The sequence below is a fragment of the Scyliorhinus torazame genome, chromosome 29 (genome assembly GCF_047496885.1).
Source record: "Scyliorhinus torazame isolate Kashiwa2021f chromosome 29, sScyTor2.1, whole genome shotgun sequence".
NCBI classification, from domain to species: domain Eukaryota; kingdom Metazoa; phylum Chordata; class Chondrichthyes; order Carcharhiniformes; family Scyliorhinidae; genus Scyliorhinus; species Scyliorhinus torazame.
Genome location: NC_092735.1, coordinates 30,589,424 through 30,613,594, shown reverse-complemented (window position 1 = coordinate 30,613,594; position 24,171 = coordinate 30,589,424). Strand labels below are relative to the sequence as shown.

Below are 24,171 nucleotides of genomic sequence, written 5' to 3'. Positions count from 1 at the left end.
ACTCTGGCTCTGTACTTGTTGGAGTTTAGAAGGATGAGGAGGGATCTTATTGAAACTTACAAGATACTGCGAGGCCTGGATAGAGTGAAAGTGGAGAGGATGTTTCCACTTGTAGGAAAAAATAGAAGCAAAGGACACTATCTCAGACTAAAGGGACAATCCTTTAAAACAGAGATGAGGGGGAATTTCTTCATCCAGAAGGTGGTGAATCTGTGGAACTCTTTGCCGCAGAAGGCTGTGGAGGCCAAATCACTGAGTGTCTTTAAGACAGAGATAGATAGGTTCTTGATTAATAAGGGGATCAGGGGTTATGGGGAGAAGGCAGGAGAATGGGGATGAGAAAAATATCAGCCATGATTGAATGGCGGAGCAGACTCGATGGGCCGAGTGGCCTAATTCTGCTCCTATGTCTTTTGGCCTTATGGTCTCAAAGCTAACAACAACAAAAAATGCAGGGATGTGGAGAAAGAGCCAGGGAGTGGGATTAACGGGATTATTCTTTGGAATAGCCAGCACAGATTTATTGAACCAAAACATCTCCTTCTGTGCTGTAGTATTTGGATAACTGTTTCCATGGTCAATGGGACAGTAACAAAACGGTACAAATTTAGGACAACAACGCAAAGAATCAAAGTGAGCCCAGAAAATAATTGTTTACACAAAGGATGGTTGTTATTTTGGGGACATTCGTTATTTTTCCTGCTTGGTCAGTTCTTGGCTCAATGCCATTTTAGGTCTTCGCTTGTGCGACATGTCAGTGTATTTCTTAAAAAGTATTTCTTTTGTCTCTTGCTGTTCAAATAACCCACCTCATTCCAACACCTGCAGGATCTCCCCCTATCTGTCCGGTTCAAGGCTGAAGAATGAATGCAGCGCGAAGGGAAGCGGCGATGGAGTCGACCGGGACGACACTGGAGCCAGAGCCGGGCCACAATGTAACGGAGACACCGAGCAAACACGATGTGTTCTCACACATGAAGAACAAATTCATGAATGAGCTGAGCAAAATACCAAGTAAGTCCCGTCAGCCAACTTTATCATTCTTGCTTTAGAAAACATACCAGTGAAATCATCAGATATTCGTGATGCATGTTTACATGTGAGGAAAGCAGGTTCTTTTGGCAACAGTAAGGAGGGTGTCAGGTATGTCTGACATTGATACAGTTGGAGCATATCACAGAGTGTTACAGTGAGGGGTGTGGGGTATATCACAGTGTTACAGTGAGGGGAGTGGGGTATATCACAGTGTTACAGTGAGGGGTGTGGGGTATATCACAGTGTTACAGTGAGGGGTGTGGGGTATATCACAGTGTTACAGTGAGGGGTGTGGGGTATATCAGAGAGTGTTACAGTGAGGGGAGTGGGGTATATCACAGTGTTACAGTGAGGGGTGTGGGGTATATCAGAGAGTGTTACAGTAATGGGTTTGGGGTATATCACAGTGTTACAGTGAGGGGCGTGGGGTATATCAGAGTGTTACAGTGAGGTGTGTGGGGTATACCAAGGAGTGTTACAGTGAGGGGTGTGGGGTATATCACAGTGTTATAGTGAGGGTGTGGTGTATATCACAGAGTGATACAGTAAGGGGTGTGGGGTATATCACAGTGTTACAGTGAGGGGAGTGGGGTATATCAGAGAGTGTTACAGTGATGGGTGTGGGGTATATCATAGTGTTACAGTGAGGGGTGTGGGGTATATCACAGAGTTTTACAGTGAGGGGTGTGGGGTATATCACAGTGTTACAGTGAGGGGTGTGGGGTGTATCCAGGAGTGTTACAGTGAGGGGTGTGGGATATATCACAGTGTTACAGTGAGGGTGTGGGGTATATCAGAGTGTTACAGTGAGGGGTGTGGGGTATATCACAGAGTTTTACAGTGAGGGGTGTGGTGTGTACCAAGGAGTGTTACAGTGAGGGGTGTGGGGTATATCAAGGAGTGTTACAGTGAGGGGTGTGGGGTATATCAGAGAGTGTTACAGTGAGGGGTGTGGGGTACATCAAGGAGTATTACAGTGAGGGGTGTGGGGTGTATCCAGGAGTGTTACAGTGAGGGGTGTGGGATATATCACAGTGTTACAGTGAGGGTGTGGGGTATATCAGAGTGTTACAGTGAGGGGTGTGGGGCATATCACAGAGTTTTACAGTGAGGGGTGTGGGGTATATCAAGGAGTGTTACAGTGAGAGGTGTGGGGTATATCACAGTGTTACAGTGAAGAGTGTGGGGTATATCACAGAGTGTTACAGTGAGGGGTATATCAGAGTGTTACAGTGAGGGCTGTGGGGTATATCAGAGAGTGTTACAGTGAGGGGTGTGGGGTATATCAGAGTGTTACAGTGAGGGGTGTGGGGTATATCACAGTGTTACAGTGAGGGGTGTGGGGTATATCAGAGAGTGTGACAGTGAGGGGTGTGGGGTATATCAGAGAGTGTTACAGTGAGGGGTGTGGGGTATATCAGAGAGTGTTATAATTAGGGGTGTGGGATATACCACAGTGTCATAGTGAGGGGTGTGGGATATACCACAGTGTTATAGTGAGGGGTGTGGGATATACCACAATGTTATAGCGAAGGGTTTGGGGTGCATCAAAGTGTTACAGTGAGGGGTGTGGGGTATATCAGAGTGCTACACTGACCCGTGTGGATATATAGAGTTTACAGTGAGGGTGTGGGGTATATCACAGTGTCACAGTGAGGGGTTTGGGGTATATCAGAGCGTTACAGTGAGCGGTGTGTGGTACATCACAGTGTTACAGTGAGGGGTTTGGGGTATATCAGAGCGTTACAGTGAGGGGTTGTGGGGTATATCAGAGTGTTACAGTGAAGGGCATGGGGTATATTAGAGTGTTACAGTGAGGGGTGTGTGGTACATCACAGTGTTACAGTGAGTGGTTTGGGGTATATCAGAGTGTTACAGTGAGGGTGTGTGATATATCAGAGTGTTACAGTGAGGGTGTGGGGTGTGTCAGAGAGTGTTACAGTGAAGGGTGTGGGTATATCAGAGTGTTACAGTGAGGGATGTGAGGTATATCAAAGAGTGTTACAGTGAGTGGTTTGGGGTATATCAGAGTGTTACAGTGAGGGGTGTGGGGTATATCAGAGTGTTACAGTGAGGGTGTGGGGTGTGATTGAAAGTGTTATAGTGAAGGGTGTGGGTATATCAGAGTGTTACAGTGAGGGATGTGTGGTACATCACAGTGTTACAGTGAGTGGTTTGGGGTATATCAGAGTGTTACAGTGAGGGTGTGTGATATATCGGAGTGTTACAGTGAGGGTGTGGGGTGTGTCAGAGAGTGTTACAGTGAAGGGTGTGGGTATATCAGAGTGTTACAGTGAGGGATGTGGGGTATATCAGAGAGTTACAGTGAGGGGTGTGGGGTATATCAGCGAATGTTACAGTGAGTGGTGTGGGGTATATCAGCGTGTGTTTCAGTGAAGGGTGTGGGGTATATCAGAGAGTGTTTCAGTGAAGGGTGTGGGGTATATCAGAGTGTTTCAGTGAAGGGTGTGGGGTATATCAGCGTGTGTTTCAGTGAAGGGTGTGGGGTATATCAGAGAGTGTTTCAGGGAAGGGTGTGGGGTATATCAGCGAGTGTTACAGTGAGTGGTGTGGGGTATATCAGCGTGTGTTTCAGGAAGGGTGTGGGGTATATCAGAGAGTGTTTCAGTGAAGGGTGTGGGGTATATCAGAGTGTTTCAGTGAAGGGTGTGGGGTATATCAGCGTGTGTTTCGGTGAAGGGTGTGGGGTGTGTCAGAGAGTGTTACAGTGAGTGGTGTGGGGTATATCAGAGTGTTACAGTGAGGGTGTGGGGTATATCAGAGAGTGCTATGGTGAGCGGTGAGGTGATTGGTACTGCAGTGAGTATCGGCTTGTCAAAGAGCATTACAGAGCGGGTTTGCGAGATTTATCTGAGTGTTGAGTAAGGGCGAATAACTCCTTACATGTATTGATGACTTCATTCAATCGGTTTGTCAATCCCAATCTGCGGGTCGGAGATTGGGAGCGCTCATCAGTTCAATTGCTGGTTCCTCGGTCTATGCATTAAGACACTTCAGGTAATATTTTCCCCGCTTATTTTCTTGGAGTGCTATGTAACCTGAATGCTCATTGCCTCCCAGTGGAGTTTAGGGGGTAAAGACAGCCCTGGGAAACTGGCATGATGGGGATGGAAATCAGAAAACCAGCTATGATTCTTGGCTTGACGTCCTGTCACACCAGGCTGTGCGCCAAAAGCATCAGACAATAAAATGTGCCGAGCTTTTTTTGTTTCATTTATCATTGTTTTTTGCACTCTTCTTTTTTTCTTACTATTTCCTTTTCTTTCCCATTTAAACCATTCAGTGCATGCAAGAAAATGTAAGTAGAACTTGGCAAATTATGTTGCGGCCTTCATTGTTACATCGTTTAATGTTGATGTTTGATGGCACCGAATATCCATGCTTTGAGAATTTTGAGATCACTTAATAGGATTTCACTGGGAATGTGGATAAACGTCTTGTTTTCTTGGGACGTGGGTGACGCTGACAATGGCCACATTTATTGCATAATACCAGACTCTTTGAAAGACACTCCAATGAGCTTCCCAGCTATGATTTAGTGTGTGGGTTCCTTAAAAAGAACCTGAAGTATAAAAATATTTTAATATGCAGAAAGTAACCAAAATGGACTGAGAGAGGGACATTGCCCATCCACTTTGACCCGACGGGAGAAGATTAAGGGACGGCCTTCATTTATTTGCCTCGTTCTCAGTTGAGAAGAAAGGTTATGTGCATAATACACAAAACAACGCTGGTTCATATCGCTTTGTGTTGACAAAGTAATTCCCACTTTGGTATAGTATTCCGTGTAGCTAATGATGAACTCTGGGTGCACGCTCATTGCCAATTCCAGGAAATGCCACATCCCCCCCCCCCCCCCCCCCCTCCGTCTATGGCATCACACGAACCTGCCTCCCATCCATTGACTCCATCAACACCTCCCGTTGCCTGGGGAAAGCGGGCAGCATAAACAAAGACCCCTCCCAGCCGGCTTACTCACTCTTCCAACTTCTTCCATCGGGCAGGAGATACAGAAGTCTGAGAACACACACGAACAGACTCAAAAAAACGTCTTCCCCGCTGTTACCAGACACCTAAACGCCCCTCTTATGGACTGACCTCATTAACACTACACCCCTGTATGCTTCACCTGATGCCGGTGTCTATTTTTTAACATTGTGTACATTGTGTCGCCCTTTTATGCATTTTCTTTTTCTTTTATTTTATTTTCATGATCTGTTTGAGCTGCTCGCAGAAAAAGACTTTTCACTGTACCTCGGTACACATGACAATAAACAAAATACAATCCAATCCATCAGGAGAATATGAAGATATATGGAGGATCAAACTTACACCAGTGAGATGGGTTGTCTGGCTGTCTGGCTATCAAAGTGATCAGAAATTGTGTTACTATCAGGTTATTATTTTGTGACAGCTGACAGGATTACCAAACCTCCAGGGTCACCCAGGATTTATGGCACAGAACTAGGCCACTTAGTCATGTCAGTGTTTATGTTCCACTGGGGTCTGCTCACCTAAATCTATAATTGTAACCCTCCATTATGGGAACGTAGGCCATTCAGCCCTTTGAGCCTGTCCCGCTGATATTTTCTCCCTTATATACTTGCCTATCCTCCCCACAAATGCATCTGTACTATTTGCTTCAACCACTCCAATTGGTAGTGAGTTGCACATTTGCAGCATTATCTGGGTAAAGCGGTCGTTACTGAAGTCCCCAGTTGCGTTCCTCAGTGACTAGCTCATATTCGTGGCCTCTTGGGTTATGCTCTTCCCAACAAATGGAAATATTGGCCGAAATCCTCCAGCCGTTCCCGACTGCGGGATCTTCCAGACCCGCCATCGGCGACCCCCACCGTGTGTTCCTGTCAGGGGGTTGCGAACAATGCAGCCCATCGAGGGACTGCAAGATTCCACTTCCCAGCCAATGGGATGGCCACTTCCGCAAAACAGTGGGGAGGGAGTGGCAAAAATCCCACCCATTCTCTCTAAAACCACTCTACCAAAACCTTACCCCTCGGGCTTCTCTTTTCAAAAGGAAAGAAAACCTCAGCCTGTTCATCCTTTTCTGATATGTTTGCCCCACGCTTATGGTCCTGACGTTTCTGGGAATTAAAGATTAATCTCCAAGACACTCAGTTAGGTACAGATTAGGTGGGATTATGGGGTTAGGGCGGGGGAGTAGGCCTTGATAGGTTGCTCTTTCAACGTAAAGAGAGTTTCAAATAGCAGGTTATCCCGTTGCTTCAGCTGTTTAGAATCAGCTCCCCAACATAAACAAGCCGCCCTCCACAGCACCAGGATCCTTCAGCAGTACTGTGGAAGCACCCAGCGAGTTGCTTCCCCGACGTAAACATCATATCAGTGTCACTTTGCATGATGCCAACCTGAAATCTAACCTACGTGTGTAAAACCATCGTAAATACAGGTAAAGGTTCAGGCACAGAACTAGTGCTCTTCAGCTAATCAAAGCATGTTTTGTGACAACTATCGATCCGACTCCCCCGGTCTGGGGAGCGTGTGAAGAGGGGTCGATTTAGAACTATCATGAAGGAACGATGGAGAGAAATTTCTTCAGACCAACAGTTGTAAAAGTCGCGAATGCTTTGCCACAGAGAATAGTTGAGGCAGAGACTATTGCATTAATTAATTCAGTGACTAATTATTTGAGACCGAGGAAATTACATGATTGCGGAAGAAGATCACCAAAGTGGGAATTATTTTGATTGCTCCAGCAAGGTACAGGAACAGACACCATGGTCTCCTTCTGTGCCGTAGATGTCTTGCCATGATATACGCTTTCATTTTTTTTTATTATCTCACCACTGCAGGACTGCTTTGTTCTTTACAGCTGTCTTAGTTTTACAGGCTTAACGACATTTACCCTGCGGGTCAAGTGCATTTTAGCAGGTGAATTGATGGTCGTCTAAATTAAGTTTATCACTCCAGTTGCTTTGGGAGGTTGGGATAAATTTGCGTCTATGACTGGTTAAAGGAGAGTGATTCAGATCTCCTGATAATGCATCAGGCTGAAGACTCACTGGGCACACACACACTCAAGAAGTACAGCCGTCCTTGTACACGAAACACAGACCATGAAAAGGCGTTAGGTTTGATTCTCTGGTTTAGGCAGAGTGAGGTAGTTGACCCCTGATGCCTAAGGAATTGAAGGTCAGTAAGAAGTCAACACTTTCAGAAGAGGGGTTGGGATTGAACCGGCAGAAAATGGAAGAGATTAAAAGTTTCTGATGTGCGGCAAGTTCTTAGGCAGACTAGGTTTTCAACCATTTGCATTGCAAAAGACTAGATAGAAAAACACTGCAGATATCATAGCAACAAGAATAAACCGTCCAGCTCTTTCAGCCTTGTTTTATAATAATCTTTATTAGTGTCACAAGTAGGCTTACATTAACACCGCAATGAAGTTACTGTGAAAAGCCCCTGGACCCCATACTCCGGCGCCTGTTCGGGTACAGAGAGGGAGAATTCAGAATGTCCACATTATGAAAATGAAATGAAATGAAAATCGCTGATTGTCACAAGTAGGCTTCAAATGAAGATACTGTGAAAAGCCCCTAGTCGCCACATTCCGGGCGCCTGTTCGGGGAGGCTGGCACGGGAATCGAACCGTGCTGCTGGCCTGCCTTGGTCTGCTTTAAAAGCCAGCGATTTAGCCCAGTGTGCTAAACCAGCCCCCGCACCGTTACCTAACAAGCACGTCTTTCGGGACTTGTGGAAGGAAACCGGAGCACCTGGAGGAAACCCACGCAGACACGGGGAGGCTCCGCACAGACAGTGACCCAAGCCGGGAATCGAACCCGGGTCCCTGGCGCTGTGAAGCAACAGTGCTAACCACTGTGCTGCCGTGCTGCCCAAATTAACAATTGATCGACCAATGATTGCTACTTGTGGGACAGAATTCCAAACTACTACCACTCTTTGTTTCCGATGTTTCCGAACTTCTCTCCAAAAGGGTCTGGCTCTAATTTTAAGACAATGCCTTCTGGTCCTAGATTCATCTCCCCCCCCCCCCCCCCTGCCGACTCCCAGCCTTGTTGACACCTAGCCCCCACTCCTGCCTCCTGGCCTCTGTTCATACCTTAGTCCCTGGGGTCTGTCCTTCAGTTGATTATTTTCTGGCTCCTGGCCTCCCTTCTGAACTTGCACTGAAGCCGTGGGCTCCATCTAGTGGCAGAAGTTGGTGAATGCTTGTAGTCCTGGGACTTCAGCTGCTGCCCACCCTGGGAAACCGTTGCCACTAGATGGAGCATGGCATGGCACTGGAGGTGAGTGCAATTTTTAAAACCATTTACATTTTGTTATATTACATTTCTTTTATATTTAGTGATGTACTTTATTTTGCAAGCTATTTCAGCTAGGAATGCACAGTACTACAAATGTATGGACTACCATAGAAAGCATCCTATCAGGCTGCATCACAGCCTGGTATGGCAACTGCTCGGCCCAAGATCGCAAGAAACTACAGGGATTTGTGAACACAGCCCAGTCCATCACACGAACCCGCCTCCCATCCATTGACTCCATCTACACCTCCCGCTGCCTGGGGAAAGCGGGCAGCATAATCAAAGACCCCTCCCACCCAGACCCCTCCCACCCGGCTTACTCACTCTTCCAACTTCTTCCATCGGGCAGGAGATACAAAAGTTTGAGAACACGCACAAACAGACTCAAAAACAGCTTCTTCCCCGCTGTCACCAGACTCCTAAACGACCCTCTTATGGACTGATTTCATTAACACTACACCCTGTATGCTTCACCCGATGCTGGTGTTGTGTGGTTACATTGGGCGAAATTCTCCCAAAATGGCGCAATGTCCGCCGACTGGCGCCCAAAACGGCGCCAATCAGGCGGGCATCGCGCTGCCCCAAAGGTCCGGAATGCTCCGCATCTTTGGGGACTGAGCCCCAACATTGAGGGGCTAGGCCGACGCCGGAGGAATTTCCGCCCCGCCAGCTGGCGGAAACGGCCTTTGTTGCCCCGCCAGCTGGCGCGGAAATGACATCTCGGGGTGGCGCATGCGCGGGAGCGTCAGCGGCCGCTGACAGTTTCCCACGCATGCGCAGTGGAGGGAGTCTCTTCCGCCTCCGCCATGGTGGAGACCGTGGCGGAGGTGGAAGGTAAAGAGTGCCCCCACAGCACAGGCCCGCCCGCGGATCGGTGGGCCCCGATCGCGGGCCAGGCCACCGTGGGGGCACCCCCCCCGGGTCAGATCGCCCCGCACCCCCCACAGGACCCCGGAGCCCACCCACGCCGCCTTGTCCCGCCGTTCAAAAGGTGGTTTATTCCACGCCGGCGGGACAGGCAATTTATCGGCGGGACTTCAGCCCATCCGGGCCGGAGAATCGAGCGGGGGGGCCCGCCAATCGGCGCGGCCCGATTCCCGCCCCCGCCGAATATCCGGTGCCGGAGACTTCGGCAACTGGCGGGGGCGGGATTCACGGCAGCCCCCGGCGATTCTCCAACCCAGCGGGGGGGTCGGAGAATGACTCCCATTGTGTACCTTGTGTTGCCCTATTATGTATTTTCTTTCATTCCCTTTTCTTCCCATGTACTTGAGCAGCTCGAAAAAAAATACTTTTCACTGTACCTCGGTACACGTGACAATAAACAAAATCCTAATCCTGTGTTTCAACTTGTACATTGGCTTTTCTGGGCAGGAAATGGCCAAAGGAACTTAATTCTGGCTTTAACATTGATTTGTTTGGGAATCTATGATCCATTTAATGGTTTCACATAAAGTTGTGATTTTCAATGCAACCGCAACTTTAAATGAGGACTCAGTGTAGACTGCCGGAAAGTGTGATTTACACAGATACAATAATAACTTTCAAGAGGGAGCTAGCTCTATACTTTAACGGGTAAATATTTGAACGGCTGTGAGAAAAGAGATGGGTAATGGGACCATTTGGACAGCTCTTTCAAAGATCTTTACATCAATTCCATTTATTTGCCGTTGTTCCGTATGCCGGGTAAGAATCTGTGCACCGTTACTGTGGTGATATGCATTGCTGTAGATACACAAATGGTTAATGTAGATACACTAGGACTGAGTAAACACTAGAGGGAGCACCAGAGACATCATGACACACAGACATCCAACCAATAGGTCAGTAAGATAGGACACGACCAATGGGCAGTCAAGACACACCCAGAGGTGACACTACCACAAGGGGGCTACCCATATAAAAGGACAGGGACCACATGCTCTTTCTCTTTCCATGCGACACTCAGAGGGACAGGGGCAGATCAGGAAGCATCACACCCACCGCATGGATTAGAGCAGACTGGTTAGTTAGATTGAGTTACTATAGTAAGATCAGCAGGAGAGTCGAACTCAAGTAGGAGAATTGTTAACTGTTCAATAAATGTGTTAAACCTATCTCCAAGTCTAAACCTTCCTTTGTCAGAGTGTATATCAAGGAAGCAGCTTCTGCTACATGAAGAAGCAGAACACAACAGTTACATTGCTTGCAAATGACTTTGATTTCTTTGTTTGCCCTTGTGCCCCCTGTCCCTCTCGTGCAGTTCCACCTTGGGCCTTGGCTGCCATAATAATTGTCGTTTGCCTGCTCCTCCTGTGCTGCTGCTTCTGCATCTGTAAGAAATGCTGCTCCAAGAAGAAGAAACAGAAGAAAGGGAAAGAGAAGGGCAAAGCTCAAATCAACATGAAAGAGGTGAAAGATCTAGGAAAGAGATACGTCGACAAGGTAAGCGGACGATAGAGGCGGTGCCGGAGAATTCAGATGTTTGGTAACTTTCCTCGAACTTTATACCATCACAACTGCTTCAGGAAACTAAGTAGAAAAAACAGGAAATCATGGGCGGAATGTTGCCGTTTTCTGGCAAAGTGTCACATTGGGCGGGAAAAGCGGAAGATGGCGGTACCTTTGCCGGGATTTCCCGCCGTATGTTTAAACGGATGGACAAAAAATGTAAGGGGTGGGTCCCACGACGTAACGCTGGCAGAGCGGGCTCTGATTGCACCCGTCCCGCCAACAACTCGGGTTTTTGAAAGATGCCCGATGTAAAAGAATACAAATAGGGGCGGCAAGGTGGCGCAGTGGTTAGCACTGCTGCCTCACGGCGCCGAGGTCCCAGGTTCGATCCCGGCCCCGGGTCACTCTCCGTGTGAAGTTTACACATTCTCCCCGTGTCTGCGTGGGTCTCACCCCCACAACCCAAAGATGTGCAGGGTAGGTGGATTGGCCACGCTAAATTGCCCCTTAATTGGAAAAAAAAGAATTTGGTACGCTAAAAAAATTTTTTAAAGAAAAGAATAAAAATAGAAACACCAACCCCCCCCCCCCCCCCCCCCGCCGCCACGTAACCCCCTCCCTCCACACTATAGAACTACCCCTCATCCCACCACAGAATTTCCCCCACCCCCTGGTTCCCCCTCATGTAACAGCCACCCCCTCACAGAACAACCTCCTGGCACTGACCAGGCACTGCCCCCTTTCAAAGGTGGGATTCTCGTTACGTCATTGGCGGGGGGGAGGGGAGGGGAGGGGGGGGGGGTCGGCGGCGAGGGGGCAGTCGATCGGAGAAATCCCGCCCGCGTAAAAGCCGTTTTGGGACTCCTCTAGGATCCCCCACCCCTGCCGTCGTTCCTGTCCCCACAAAAGCGGGAGTAGAAACCTCCCCCCCCCACCACCACCGCCCTTGACACTAAAATAAAAATAATGGCTGACATCAGATCGACGGCCTGCTGTACACATCGGAAATATAAATACTCGAAATACACAGCAGATCTGCCAGGATCTGTGAAGGGAAAAGGTACATTTGTATGTCAGATGCCAATAAAGCACAGTAACACAGTGGTTGGCACTGTTGCTTCACAGCGCCAGGGACCTGGGTTCAATTCCAGCCTTGGCGGTGTGGAGACTGCACGTTCTCCCCGTGTCTGCGTGGGTTTCCTCCGGGTGCTCCAGTTACCTCCCACAGTCCAAAGTAGTGCAGGTTAGATGGATTGGCCATGATAAATTGCCCCCTAATGTCCAGGGATATGCAGGCTAGGTTATGGGGATAGGGCAGGGTGACTGGGGGAGTGGACCTAGGTAGGGTGCCTTTTCAGAGGGTCAATGGGCCGAATGGCCTCCTTCGGCACTGTTGGGATTCTAGGATATATAGTGAGTCACCATTCCTACTCCAGTACCTCCACCTATTTCTTCCTTTGAGAACAAGCTACCTTCATACATTTTGGTCATGACTGCTCCTGATAGGTTGGTTGAAGTAAAGGGTGCTGCTACTGTAACTCAAACTTGTTTTCTGGTCTTAATTTTTCCCCCAATTCTGCTTACCCTTTAAAGCCTGAAACCCCAGTAAGGTTGCACACCAAGCAATGGCTATCAGACTATTAGGGCAGCACGGTAGCACAGTGGTTAGCACAGTTGCTTCACAGCTCCAGGGTCCCAGGTTTGATTCACAGCTTGGGTCACTGTCTGTGCGGAGTCTGCACAGTCTCCCCGTGTGTGCGTGGGTTTCCTCCGGGTGCTCCGGTTTCCTCCCACAGTCCAAAGATGTGCAGGTTAGGTGGATTGGCCGTGCTAAATTGCCCCTTAGTGTCCAAAAAAGTTGGGTTAGATGGGGTTACAGGGATAGTGTGGAGGTGGGGGGATAGGGTGGAGGGTGTAGGGATAGGTAGGGTGCTCTTTCCAAGGGCCGGTGCAGACTCGATGGGCCGAATGGCCTCCTGCACTGTAAATTCTATGAATCTATGAATCAGGTATCTCTACCAAGTGTGCAGGCTTCCATCGCTGGAGTGGACGGTGAGTGTTAGCCATGGGTGTCCATTGTTGGTGTCCATTTGCAGCGAGGGGGGCAGGAGGTGATGGGCAATCTTCCTTTCTCGTTACACCAGCTCAGAAAAATATATGGCAGCCGTAGCACTCTCAGCAACAGTTCTACTGGGATTAGAGAACTCAGCGATTAGACCATAACACACCACCACTGCATTATCATAGAATCCCTAATGTGCCGAAAGAGGCCATTCAGCCCATCGTGTCTGCACCGACCCTCCAAAAGAGCACCCTATCTCGGCCCATTCCCCCACCCGCCCAGCCCTATCCCATAAACCTAGCCTGTACGCCAAGGGACAATTTAGCATGGTCAACCCACCTAACCACATCTTTGGACTGTGGGAGGAAACTGGAGCGCCCGGAGGAAGCCCACGGAGACGTGGTGAGAACTTGCAAATGCCACACAGATGGTCACCCAAGGCAGCAATCGATCCCTGGCGCTGTGATGCAGCAGTGCTAACCACTGTGCCACCGTGCCATCTCCATATCAAACGCACCACTGCGTCGCTGTTTCCCCCTCACTGCAGCACAGATATTATTTCCATATCAAGCACTCTGCTGCCGGTGTCACCTTTTCGCCGCCTCAACTTCTCTCCTGTCTCACAGCTGACACTTTATTCAACAACCCGACACGCGCGGGTCACAAATTTAGGAACATACTGCTGGGTGCCGGGGTGCGGGAAGTTCGAAAATCATGTCTGCAACTTTTACTCCTGACAAATTGATAAAACTTTTCAATTTATGTACAGTGTAAAAAAAGACCGGCCAACTTTTTAAATCATAAAAACTTGTATGGCGATGTAACCTCTACCCCAGATTTTGCATTAACCGATTGGCCAAGAACTTTAATTGCACATTTGAATCGTGCATTGAAATTCTACACTTGGGATTATTTACTCGGGTCAGGTGCATGTTTATCCATAAAATCATAAGATAGGATCGGAGAGAAAATACTCCTTCCCCTCCTTTGATCCCATCCATTCGATATGCCATCCTGTTGTCCTCCCCGTTACAGCATCTGTTTCTCAAATGAGTCCAGTATTCCAGCCTCAGTCACACTTCCTGGAAACCCTTTCAGCTGTTGATCACCCTCTGTGGAAATAAATACTTCCTGGCATCTATACTCACTTTGACCTTCACAATCCCGAACCTGTGTCCTCTTGGCATTACTGAAGGTTTTAGAACATAGAACATAGAACAATACAGCGCAGTACAGGCCCTTCGGCCCACGATGTTGCACCGAAACAAAAGCCATCTAACCTACACTATGCCATTATCATCCATATGTTTATCCAATAAACTTTTAAATGCCCTCAATGTTGGCGAGTTCACTACTGTAGCAGGTAGGGCATTCCACGGCCTCACTACTCTTTGCGTAAAGAACCTACTTCTGACCTCTGTCCTATATCTATTACCCCTCAGTTTAAAGTTATGTCCCCTCGTGCCAGCCATATCCATCCGCGGGAGAAGGCTCTCACTGTCCACCCTATCCAACCCCCTGATCATTTTGTATGCCTCTATTAAGTCTCCTCTTAACCTTCTTCTCTCCAACGAAAACAACCTCAAGTCCATCAGCCTTTCCTCATAAGATTTTCCCTCCATACCAGGCAACATCCTGGTCAATCTCCTCTGCACCCGCTCCAAAGCCTCCACGTCCTTCCGAAAATGCGGTGACCAGAACTGTACGCAATACTCCAAATGCGGCCGTACCAGAGTTCTGTACAGCTGCAACATGACCTCCCGACTCCGGAACTCAATCCCTCTATCAATAAAGGCCAACACTCCATAGGCCTTCTTCACAACCCTATCAACCTGGGTGGCAACTTTCAGGGATCTATGTACATGGACACCTAGATCCCTCTGCTCATCCACACTTTCAAGAACTTTACCATTAGCCAAATATTCCGCATTCCTGTTATTCCTTCCAAAGTGAATCACCTCACACTTCTCTACATTAAACTCCATTTGCCACCTCTCAGCCCAGCTCTGCAGCTTATCTATATCCCTCTGTAACCTGCTACATCCTTCCACACTATCGACAACACCACCGACTTTAGTATCGTCTGCAAATTTACTCACCCACCCTTCTGCGCCTTCCTCTAGGTCATTGATAAAAATGACAAATAGCAACGGCCCCAGAACAGATCCTTGTGGTACTCCACTTGTGACTGTACTCCATTCTGAACATTTCCCATCAACCACCACCCTCTGTCTTCTTTCAGCTAGCCAATTTCTGATCCACATCTCTAAATCACCCTCAATCCCCAGCCTCCGTATTTTTTGCAATAGCCTACCGTGGGGAACCTTATCAAACACTTTGCTGAAATCCATATACACCACATCAACTGCTCTACCCTCGTCTACCTGTTCAGTCACCTTCTCAAAGAACTCAATAAGGTTTGTGAGGCATGACCTACCCTTCACAAAGCCATGCTGACTATCCCTGATCATATTATTCCTATCTAGATGATTATAAATCTTGTCTCTTATAATCCCCTCCAAGACTTTACCCACTACAGACGTGAGGCTCACCGGTCTATAGTTGCCGGGGTTGTCTCTGCTCCCCTTTTTGAACAAAGGGACCACATTTGCTGTCCTCCAGTCCTCTGGCACTATTCCTGTAGCCAATGATGACATAAAAATCAAAGCCAAAGGTCCAGCAATCTCTTCCCTGGCCTCCCAGAGAATCCTAGGATAAATCCCATCAGGTCCCGGGGACTTATCTATTTTCAGCCTGTCCAGAATTGCCAACACCTCTTCCCTACGTACCTCAATGCCATCTATTCTATTAGCCTGGGGCTCAGCATTCTCCTCCACAACATTATCTTTTTCCTGAGTGAATACTGACGAAAAATATTCATTTAGTATCTCGCCTATCTCTTCAGACTCCACACACAATTTCCCATCCCTGTCCTTGACTGGTCCTACTCTTTCCCTTGTCATTCGCTTATTCCTGACATACCTATAGAAAACTTTTGGATTTTCCTTGATCCTTCCTGCCAAATACTTCTCATGTCCCCTCCTTGCTCGTCTTAGCTCTCTCTTTAGATCCTTCCTCGCTACCTTGTAACTATCCATCGCCCCAACCGAAACTTCACACTTCATCTTCACATAGGCCTCCTTCTTCCTCTTAACAAGAGATTCCACTTCCTTGGTAAACCACTGTTCCCTCGCTCGACGCCTTCCTCCCTGTCTGACCGGTACATACTTATCAAGAACACGCAGTAGCTGATCCTTGAACAAGCCCCACTTATCCAGTGTGCCCAACACTTGCAGCCTACTTCTCCACCTTATCCCCCCCAAGTCACGTCTAATGGCATCATCATTGCCCTTCCCCCAGCTATAACGCTTGCCCTGCGGTGTATACTTATCCCTTTCCATCATTAACGTAAACGTCACTGAATTGTGGCCACTGTCCCCAAAGTGCTCTCCTACCTCCAAATCCAACACCTGGCCTGGTTCATTACCCAAAACCAAATCCAACGTGGCCTCGCCTCTTGTTGGCCTGTCAACATATTGTTTCAGGAAACCCTCCTGCACACACTGTACAAAAAACGACCCATCTATTGTACTCGAACTATATCTTTTCCAGTCAATATTTGGAAAGTTAAAGTCTCCCATAAGTTTTGTTGCGGTATTACTTACGTTATCGCCCCCATTGATTCAGGAATTCCGAAAATTGATACAGTATCTTTATGATGTACTTTGTGTCACTATAACATTTATTCAGCAATGCGCCATGTTTGGTCTTTTCACTGAGAGTTGACCAGTTTCACTTTCCTCCCAGTTCATTCATCAATGCCGATGGTTGATGGGACATGTTACCGCTCTCGCTGGCGAGTAGAGTGCAGTCGGTCAAAATGGCGGTCCTTCCGAGGTTTCTGTTTGTGTTTCAGTGCCTTCCCATCGTGATCACTAAGGCCTTTTTTTAAGAAAGTAGGCAGGAGTATTATGGGGTTTGTGTGCGTGAATAAGACCCCGAGAGTAAGGAGAGGATTCCTGGAACGCAGTAGGGACCGAGGAGGGTTGGCGCTGCCAAACCTGGGGAGCTACTACTGGGCAGCAAATGTGGCGATGATCCGCAAGTGGGTTATGGAGGGAGAGGGGGCGGCATGGAAGAGGATGGAGATGGCGTCATGTAAAGGAACGAGCCTGAGGGCGTTGGTGACGGCACCGCTGCCGCTCTCGCCGACAAAGTATACCACAAGCCCGGTGGTGGCGGCAACGCTAAGGATCTGGGGCCAGTGGAGACGGCACCGGGGTGCAATGGGAGCATCGATGTGGTCCCCGATCAGGGGTAACCATCGGTTTGTCCCGGGGAAGATGGACGGGGGATTCCAGAGCTGGCATCGGGCGGGGATTGGAAGAATGGGGGACCTGTTCATCGACGGGACGTTTGCGAGCCTAGGGGAACTGGGGGAGAAGTTCGAGTTACCCCCGGGAAATGCCTTTAGATATATGCAGGTGAGGGCTTTTGTGAGGCGACAGGTGAGGGAATTCCCGTTGCACCCGGCACAAGAAGTTCAAGATAGGGTGATCTCGGGTGTATGGGTCGGGGAGGGCAAGGTGTCTGAAATGCACCAGGAGTTGAAAGAAGAGGGGGAAGCGCTGGTAGAAGAGCTGAAGGGTAAATGGGAGGAGGAGCTGGGAGAGGAGATCGAGGAAAGTCTGTGGGCTGATGCCCTAGGTAGGGTTAATTCCTCCTCCTCGTGTGCCAGGCTCAGCCTGATACAATTTCAGGTGGTCCACAGAGCGCACTTGACGGGGACGAGGTTGAGTAGGTTCTTTGGGGTGGAGGACAGATATGAAAGGTGCTCAGGGAGCCTGGCGAACCATGTCCATATGTTTTGGTCATGCCCGGCACTGGAGGGGTTCTGGAGAGGAGTGGCGGGAGCAATATCTCAGGTGGTGAAAGTCCGGGTCAAGCCAAGCTGGGGGCTAGCAATATTTGGAGTAGTGGACGAACCGGGAGTGCAGGAGGCAAAAGAGGCCGGTATTCTGGCCTTTGCTTCCCTAATAGCCCGGCGAAGGATCTTGTTAATGTGGAAAGAGGCGAAGCCCCCCCAGCCTGGAGGCCTGGATAAATGATATGGCTGGGTTCATAAAGTTGGAGAGGATTAAGTTCGCCTTGAGAGGGTCTGCGCAGGGGTTCTACAGGCGGTGGCAACCGTTCCTAGACTATCCCGCGGAGCGTTCGAGGAAGGTCGGTCAGCAGCAGCAGCAACCTTGGGGGGGTGGGGGGGTGGGGGGGGGGGGGGGGGGAGAGACGTCCTGGGGGGTGGGGAGGGAGGGGGGGGGGACACTGTCTGGGAGGGTGGATGAGCAAGAGATAACATGAAGGGTTGGGGAAACTGGCACGTACGGGTGAGGGCCAGTGTACAAATCTGTGTAAATATATCATTTTGCCATGTATATATCTTGTTCTGCGCGATTTCCCGTTTTTTTTTGTTACGGGGAGGGGGGGGGGTTATTGTTTGTAAGGTAGAAAAATTGTGTTAAAAAACTTTAATAAATATATATTTTTTAAAAAATCAATGTCGATGGTTGAGGGAAGCATGATTGGGGAATGCATTGGCTGGAATTCTCTGGTCATCGGGATTCACTTTTCCCGCTGGCAGTGCGCCCCCGCCAGTGGGTTTCGCAGCGGCATGGGGTGGTTACAATGGGGAAATCCCATTGAAGATAGAATCCCGCCACCAACAAATGATAGGCGGCCGAGAAACACATGACTGGGAGGGTGGGGTGACCAGAGCATCCAGCCCCTTGTCTTTAAGTAATTCGGTAAATAAAAGGGGTGATGACATGCTGGTTTTGCATCTCACTCAGTTTTTTTAAATTTCCATTGAAGTCGATCGGGAGTGATGTAAAACACTCTGCCAACTCCATATCGCTTGTTTGACACTATCATCAAAACCAGTGTGCAGACGGGCAGCACGGTGGCACAGTGGTTAGCACTGCTGCCTCACGCCGCCGAGGTCCCAGGTTCGATCCCGGCCCTAGGCCACTGTCCGTGTGGAGTTTGCACATTCTCCCCGTGTTTGCGTGGGTGTTACACCCGCAACCCAAAGATGTGCAGGGTAGGTGGATTGGCCACGCTAAATTGCCCCTTAATTGGAAAAAAATGAATTCGTTTTTCTAAAATTTAAAAAAAAGATCTGTGCGCAGATAAGTGAAGGGGGAGAACATGGTTAAAAACCTGCATGCGGATAGCTTATCAGTAAATGGACAGGCGTTGGGAGACGGTACAGCTGATGAAACTGTAAGGTTTGGTGATAAAGGATTTCGTTAAATTCCTGATAATGAAATTGTCAAAATTGGCTCCTACTCAAACTCATTTTTTGTTAGGATCTGTACAAATCCTCAGCTTCTGTTCCTTCTCCAATTTAAAATCTGATCTTGGTATCATCAGATCCTGGTTTATGTCATCTCCTCTTCAATAATGGTGCTGTCCTTCTCTAAAAGGCCAATCCTATGGGGCCTTCGGGGGGTGCTGCCTATCTAGAGGGACAGATTAGAACTTCCAGTGTTTTATTTATTTCAATGAGCGGGAAACCTTACCGGTGGGGACTAAGAAAATTACCAACTATGATGCATTGGCTCTTCACCCAAGTGTCCCAATTAAAAGAGGCAAGTTCGAGGTGGGAGAGCATTGCAATGAAGGGACGGGGTGTTCAGCTCCTGTGACTGCTGGATTTTCACCTTCACTTTACTTTGCAATTCAAGGTTCAGCCGGATGTGGAAGATCTGGATCCAAGTTTACTTGGAGATGAAAAGAAAGAAGAGGAAAAGCTTGGGAAACTGCAATATTCCCTGGATTATGACTTCCAGAATGGACAGGTTTGTGTTTCAATTCACTTTGCACGCAACGGGACTGACGCAGTTAGAATGTCTCGCTCTGATATCGAGCAGTTGGAGCTACCGCCCCTTTGCACCTAATGTTTCTTCACGTTTGTCTTACGCCTGTTTATCCAGTTGTCGTCATCTTGTGAGTAAACGCCAGAATGTTCTTCATCCCAGCCATAACTGGAATTCGCCAGAGCCCAGGCTCCAGCAGGTGTGCAAATCTGCAGGTGTAGCAGATTCTTGGTCTTGACAAAGGGTCACCCAGACTCGAAACGCTAGCTCTTATCTCTCCCTACAGATGCTGCCAGACCTGCTGAGATTTTCCAGCGTTTTCTTTTTGATTTCAAATTCTTGGTCCTGGCTGGATCATGTTGAACTGAAGTTCTGAGAGAGAGGTGGCCAAAGATGCGCCGGTTAGGTGGATTGGCCATGCTCAATTGCCCTTAGGGTCCAAAAATGATAGGTGGGGGTTACTGGATCACGGGGATAGGTTGGAGGTGTGGGTTTAAATGGGGTGCTCTTTCCAAGGGCCAGTGCAGACTCGATGAGTCGAATGGCCTTTTTCTGCACTGTAAATTCTATGATAATTCTGAGAGTTAGTCACCTTAGCTGTTCTTGCAGGCCTCAACAGTGAGCTGGAGTGATATAGAAACGTAGAAAACAGGAGCAGGAGGAGGCCATTCGGCCCTTCATTATGATCATGGCTGATCATTGAACTCAATACCTAATCTTGCTTTCCCCCCCCCCATAATCCTTCGATCTCCTTCGCCCTAAGTGCTCTATCTAACTGCCTCTTGAAAACATACAATGAGTTGATCTGTGGCTATCTTGTTCAAGAACCACTTTGGCCATAGTGGTTATGGTGCATTAGCAAACAAGAAGGTATAAGTTCAAGCTCCATCAGAATGAGTGGTGAAATTTACCATTATTACATCAACTAATTTGTGGGAAGAAAAATAAATGACCATGAAAGCTACTGGACTATCCTCATTCCTACAGGAAAGGGAACTTGACCCCTTTCCCCTTCCTCCCCCAAAGTAATGTGGCCTAGACATGATTCCAACCCCATACTTTGGGGCAATTTTTAGCTTGGCATGTTGGGAGATTGGCAGGAAGCTGGCGACGTCCGCCTTTAATCTGAACGCGTGTTGTCTCTCTTCTTTGGAAGTCCCTCAGGGCCGAGGATGACTTGCCACCGGGGAGGTGGGGACTGCGCTGGCTGAATGGACCAATCCTGGATCCGCAGACTCTGCCACAGGTGGGGCAGGTGGTGATCGATGAGGCGGGTGGGTGGGACGCTCGGAATTCTGCGCTCTCCTTCCGCTGCTTACGCTTAGCCTCCATGTGCTCCACACGGTGGCGTTTGAGGTGGTTGGTGCCTCCGCTGATGCTTCTTCGCCCGTGTGGGCAAGCCATTCTCACATGTCGGTGGGGATGTTGCATTTATTTAGGGAAAGCCTTTAGAGCGTCCTTGTAGCGTTTTCTCTGCCCTCCTTGTGATCGCTTGCCATTGCGGAGTTTGGAGTAGAGCATTTGTTCAGGGAATCTTAGGTCACTGTCTGTGCGGAGTCTGCACGTTCTCCCCGTGTCTGCATGGGTTTCCTCCGGGTGCTCCGGTTTCCTCCCACAAGCCCCGAAAGACGTGCTTGTTAGGTGAATTGGACATTCCGAATTCTCCCTCCGTGTACCCGAACAGGCGCCGGAATGTGGCGACGAGGGGATTTTCACAGTAACTTCATTGCGGTGTTAATGTAAGCCTATTTGTGACCCTAATAAAGATTATTATTATTGTGTTGGGCATGCGGCCCAACACAAATGTGGCCCAACCATTACAGCTGGTCGAGCGCGACCAGTGCCTCGAGACAGGGGATATTGGCCTAGGAGAGGATGCTCGCGTTGGCATGCCTATGCTGCCAGTGAATTTTCAAGATGGGTTGTATATCTCGCAGGAGCCCCCATAAGACGGGCAAGCCTGCCATTTAAATCAGTAAAATGGTCATTAGCTATTCTTTTCACCCCAAATTATGGATTTAAGTGTGCAGAGGTTTTAATAATAATATAATAATTTTTGCAGTCTTCCTGGAATTCATCTGGGGCAACAAGACTACAGAGCGGCGGGTCGCTAGGTTTTGGGGCTCGACAGAGGATGGAAGGGTAACATGTGTGGAGGGTCACTGCGCATGATGGTGTGGCTTCGCAATTTGATGAGTGCTAGCAGTGGCTGGTCAGATGGGGATGTGAGGAGGAGCCTCAATAGGAGAGGGGAGGTTGTACCTGAAAGATGTGCTGCTCTGACAAGAGATGTGTAGGAAAAGGCTCAGGAAGGTAGAATAGGTGGATTATATGTGAATTTGCCATGCCACTAATCCTTCAAGTCATGATCAGGTCATTATACGTCCTGTGGTGCTGTATCCAGGCACAAGGCAGCACATACCTACTGTTGACCTCCTCTGCCACTTTCAGCTGCCTCTTATTTTCAATGATTGTCTTCCTCCTCGGATCACGGGGAACAGGACCTCCCCGCAAGTCCTTACAGCTGCTATATAATCTCTAGGGATGTGTCACTGAAGCAGGGTGCTACATTGTCACATTGAGCCTCCACCGGTGCGGGTTGCGACTCTGTCACTCCATCTACTCTGCTGCGTGTCTGATCCTCGTAAACTCTCTTCAAACAATAGAGCTGAAAGACTAACGTAGGCTGTCTTCACACCCATTTGCTGTAATCTGTCGGGCAATCCAGACGTTAGCTGGTTCGATAAACCACTGATAAACACGGCCCTGAAACTTAAGAGTTCGCACAAACGTATCTGAAAGTTAAAATTTAGTCTCATGTATTTGACTCCTGGTGCACTTTGAAGGAGCCCAATAAGGTATGTAGTTGTCAGAGAAACCAAGTTTGGACAATATATGCAGGTTTGTCAGAATTGCTATTATTAAAAATGCACCAGGAGTGGGAAAGAACAGCGTTTACTCCAGATACTTGAATGTGGAAGTGCCTCGCGTCGCAGTATTGAACAGCTCCTGATATCTTGTCCCTTTGTCGATGCTTCTTCCTGAACACTGCCCTCCAGCACCTTCCAGTCTTTGTCCCGGAGCCGTCACCAGCGATCACTGACAAAGGGGCACTGAGACGGGTCGAAGTCCCTGGGCTGCCATCTAGGCCGAGACCAGCCAGGAATGTGGTGCCACACTTCCCAGGCCCATATGGCTCAGTTACCCACTGGTTTTGCCAAAGGATCAAGCTGTGGAGAGATTGTCTTGTTAGGAAACAGCTGCTCTGCCTGTCAGGGTGGCATGGGCACTATAATTGGAGCTCTGCGGTTGTTTTGTTTTATGCTAATGACTTGTTCTGTGTAATTCCAGCTCATTGTCGGGATTATCCAGGCAGCTGAGCTGGCTGCCTTGGATATTGGTGGGACATCTGATCCCTATGTGAAAGTCTTCCTCTTGCCAGATAAGAAGAAGAAATTCGAGACCAAAATTCATCGCAAGACGCTCAACCCTACTTTTAACGAGTCCTTTACCTTTAAGGTAGGAGCCTGAAAAGGCAGCTAATGGTTAAACTTTTGATTTGTCTGTGGTTGCTAGTGAGATTGCCAGACACAATGGTGACTGGATTTTATTAGGCACCGTCATTGCTTCACCTGTTGCCATGGCAGCGTCTTCACACCAGGATTTCAGTTTGAGTGTAAGGGTGGGCGTGTGAAATGTTTGCACCATGTTCGTGAAAAGCAACAAGCAGCGCGATTACATATTTTGTCTCTCCAAACTTCGGTTGCATTTGCAAAGCGAATATGTGAAGTTCTGTAACGCTTGGGTGAAGTTTTGGCCGTGAGAGGGGTGGGAGCAGTTTGAAGTGGGAAAGCTAACAGAATGTTATCATTTATTGCGAGGGGTATTAAATACAAAAGGAGAGAGGTTACGCTTCATTGGCACTGGGCACTGGTGAGACCACATATTGGGCACAGTACTGGTCACTGTAATAACCCTCTCGAGGTCCACCGGGATACCCTAATCCATCTCCCCGTAGGACTCATGGAATATGAGCTTCCCCGCGAGTGGGCAGAAGCCTGCCCAGCTGGGGCTCCTAATTAACCTGTCTAAAAGCCGGCCCTGACAGGGACCAGCGTGCTGGTAGTCCCATAGCCACCATAGTGGCCGTTTCCTTTGACCATGAATAAACTAGCATTTACTTGCCTATTCGGCCTCCAGGTCTTGATCGTCACCTGATTTAAGAAAGGATGTGAATGCGTTGGAAGCAGTTCAGAGAAGGTTTACACCTGAAATGGATGGGTTGGCTTATGAGGAAAAGCGATCAGGCTAGGCCTGTATCCACTGGAGTTTAGAAGAGTAAGAGGCACCTGGATTGAAACATATAAGATCCTGAGGGATTATTGACAGGGTGGATGTGGAGAGGATGTGTAAGGTTAAGCCTAATGGCCTTGCCTTGGAGACC

General features: G+C 48.6%; 1 protein-coding gene across 4 annotated transcripts in view; it reads left to right on the top strand.

Annotated features, from left to right (window-relative positions):
* LOC140403995 (synaptotagmin-1-like) overlaps positions 1–24,171 on the top strand; it is a 194,246-nt gene that overhangs the window by 130,185 nt on the left and 39,890 nt on the right. For all 4 annotated transcript variants that reach the window (XM_072492323.1, XM_072492321.1, XM_072492322.1 and 1 more), the window contains exons 2-5: positions 829–1,014; positions 10,600–10,781; positions 19,596–19,709; positions 23,079–23,246. In XM_072492323.1, the coding sequence (XP_072348424.1) occupies positions 864–1,014; positions 10,600–10,781; positions 19,596–19,709; positions 23,079–23,246 (615 nt within the window). In that variant the 5' untranslated portion in view covers positions 829–863. The remainder of the gene's footprint in view (positions 1–828; positions 1,015–10,599; positions 10,782–19,595; positions 19,710–23,078; positions 23,247–24,171) is intronic.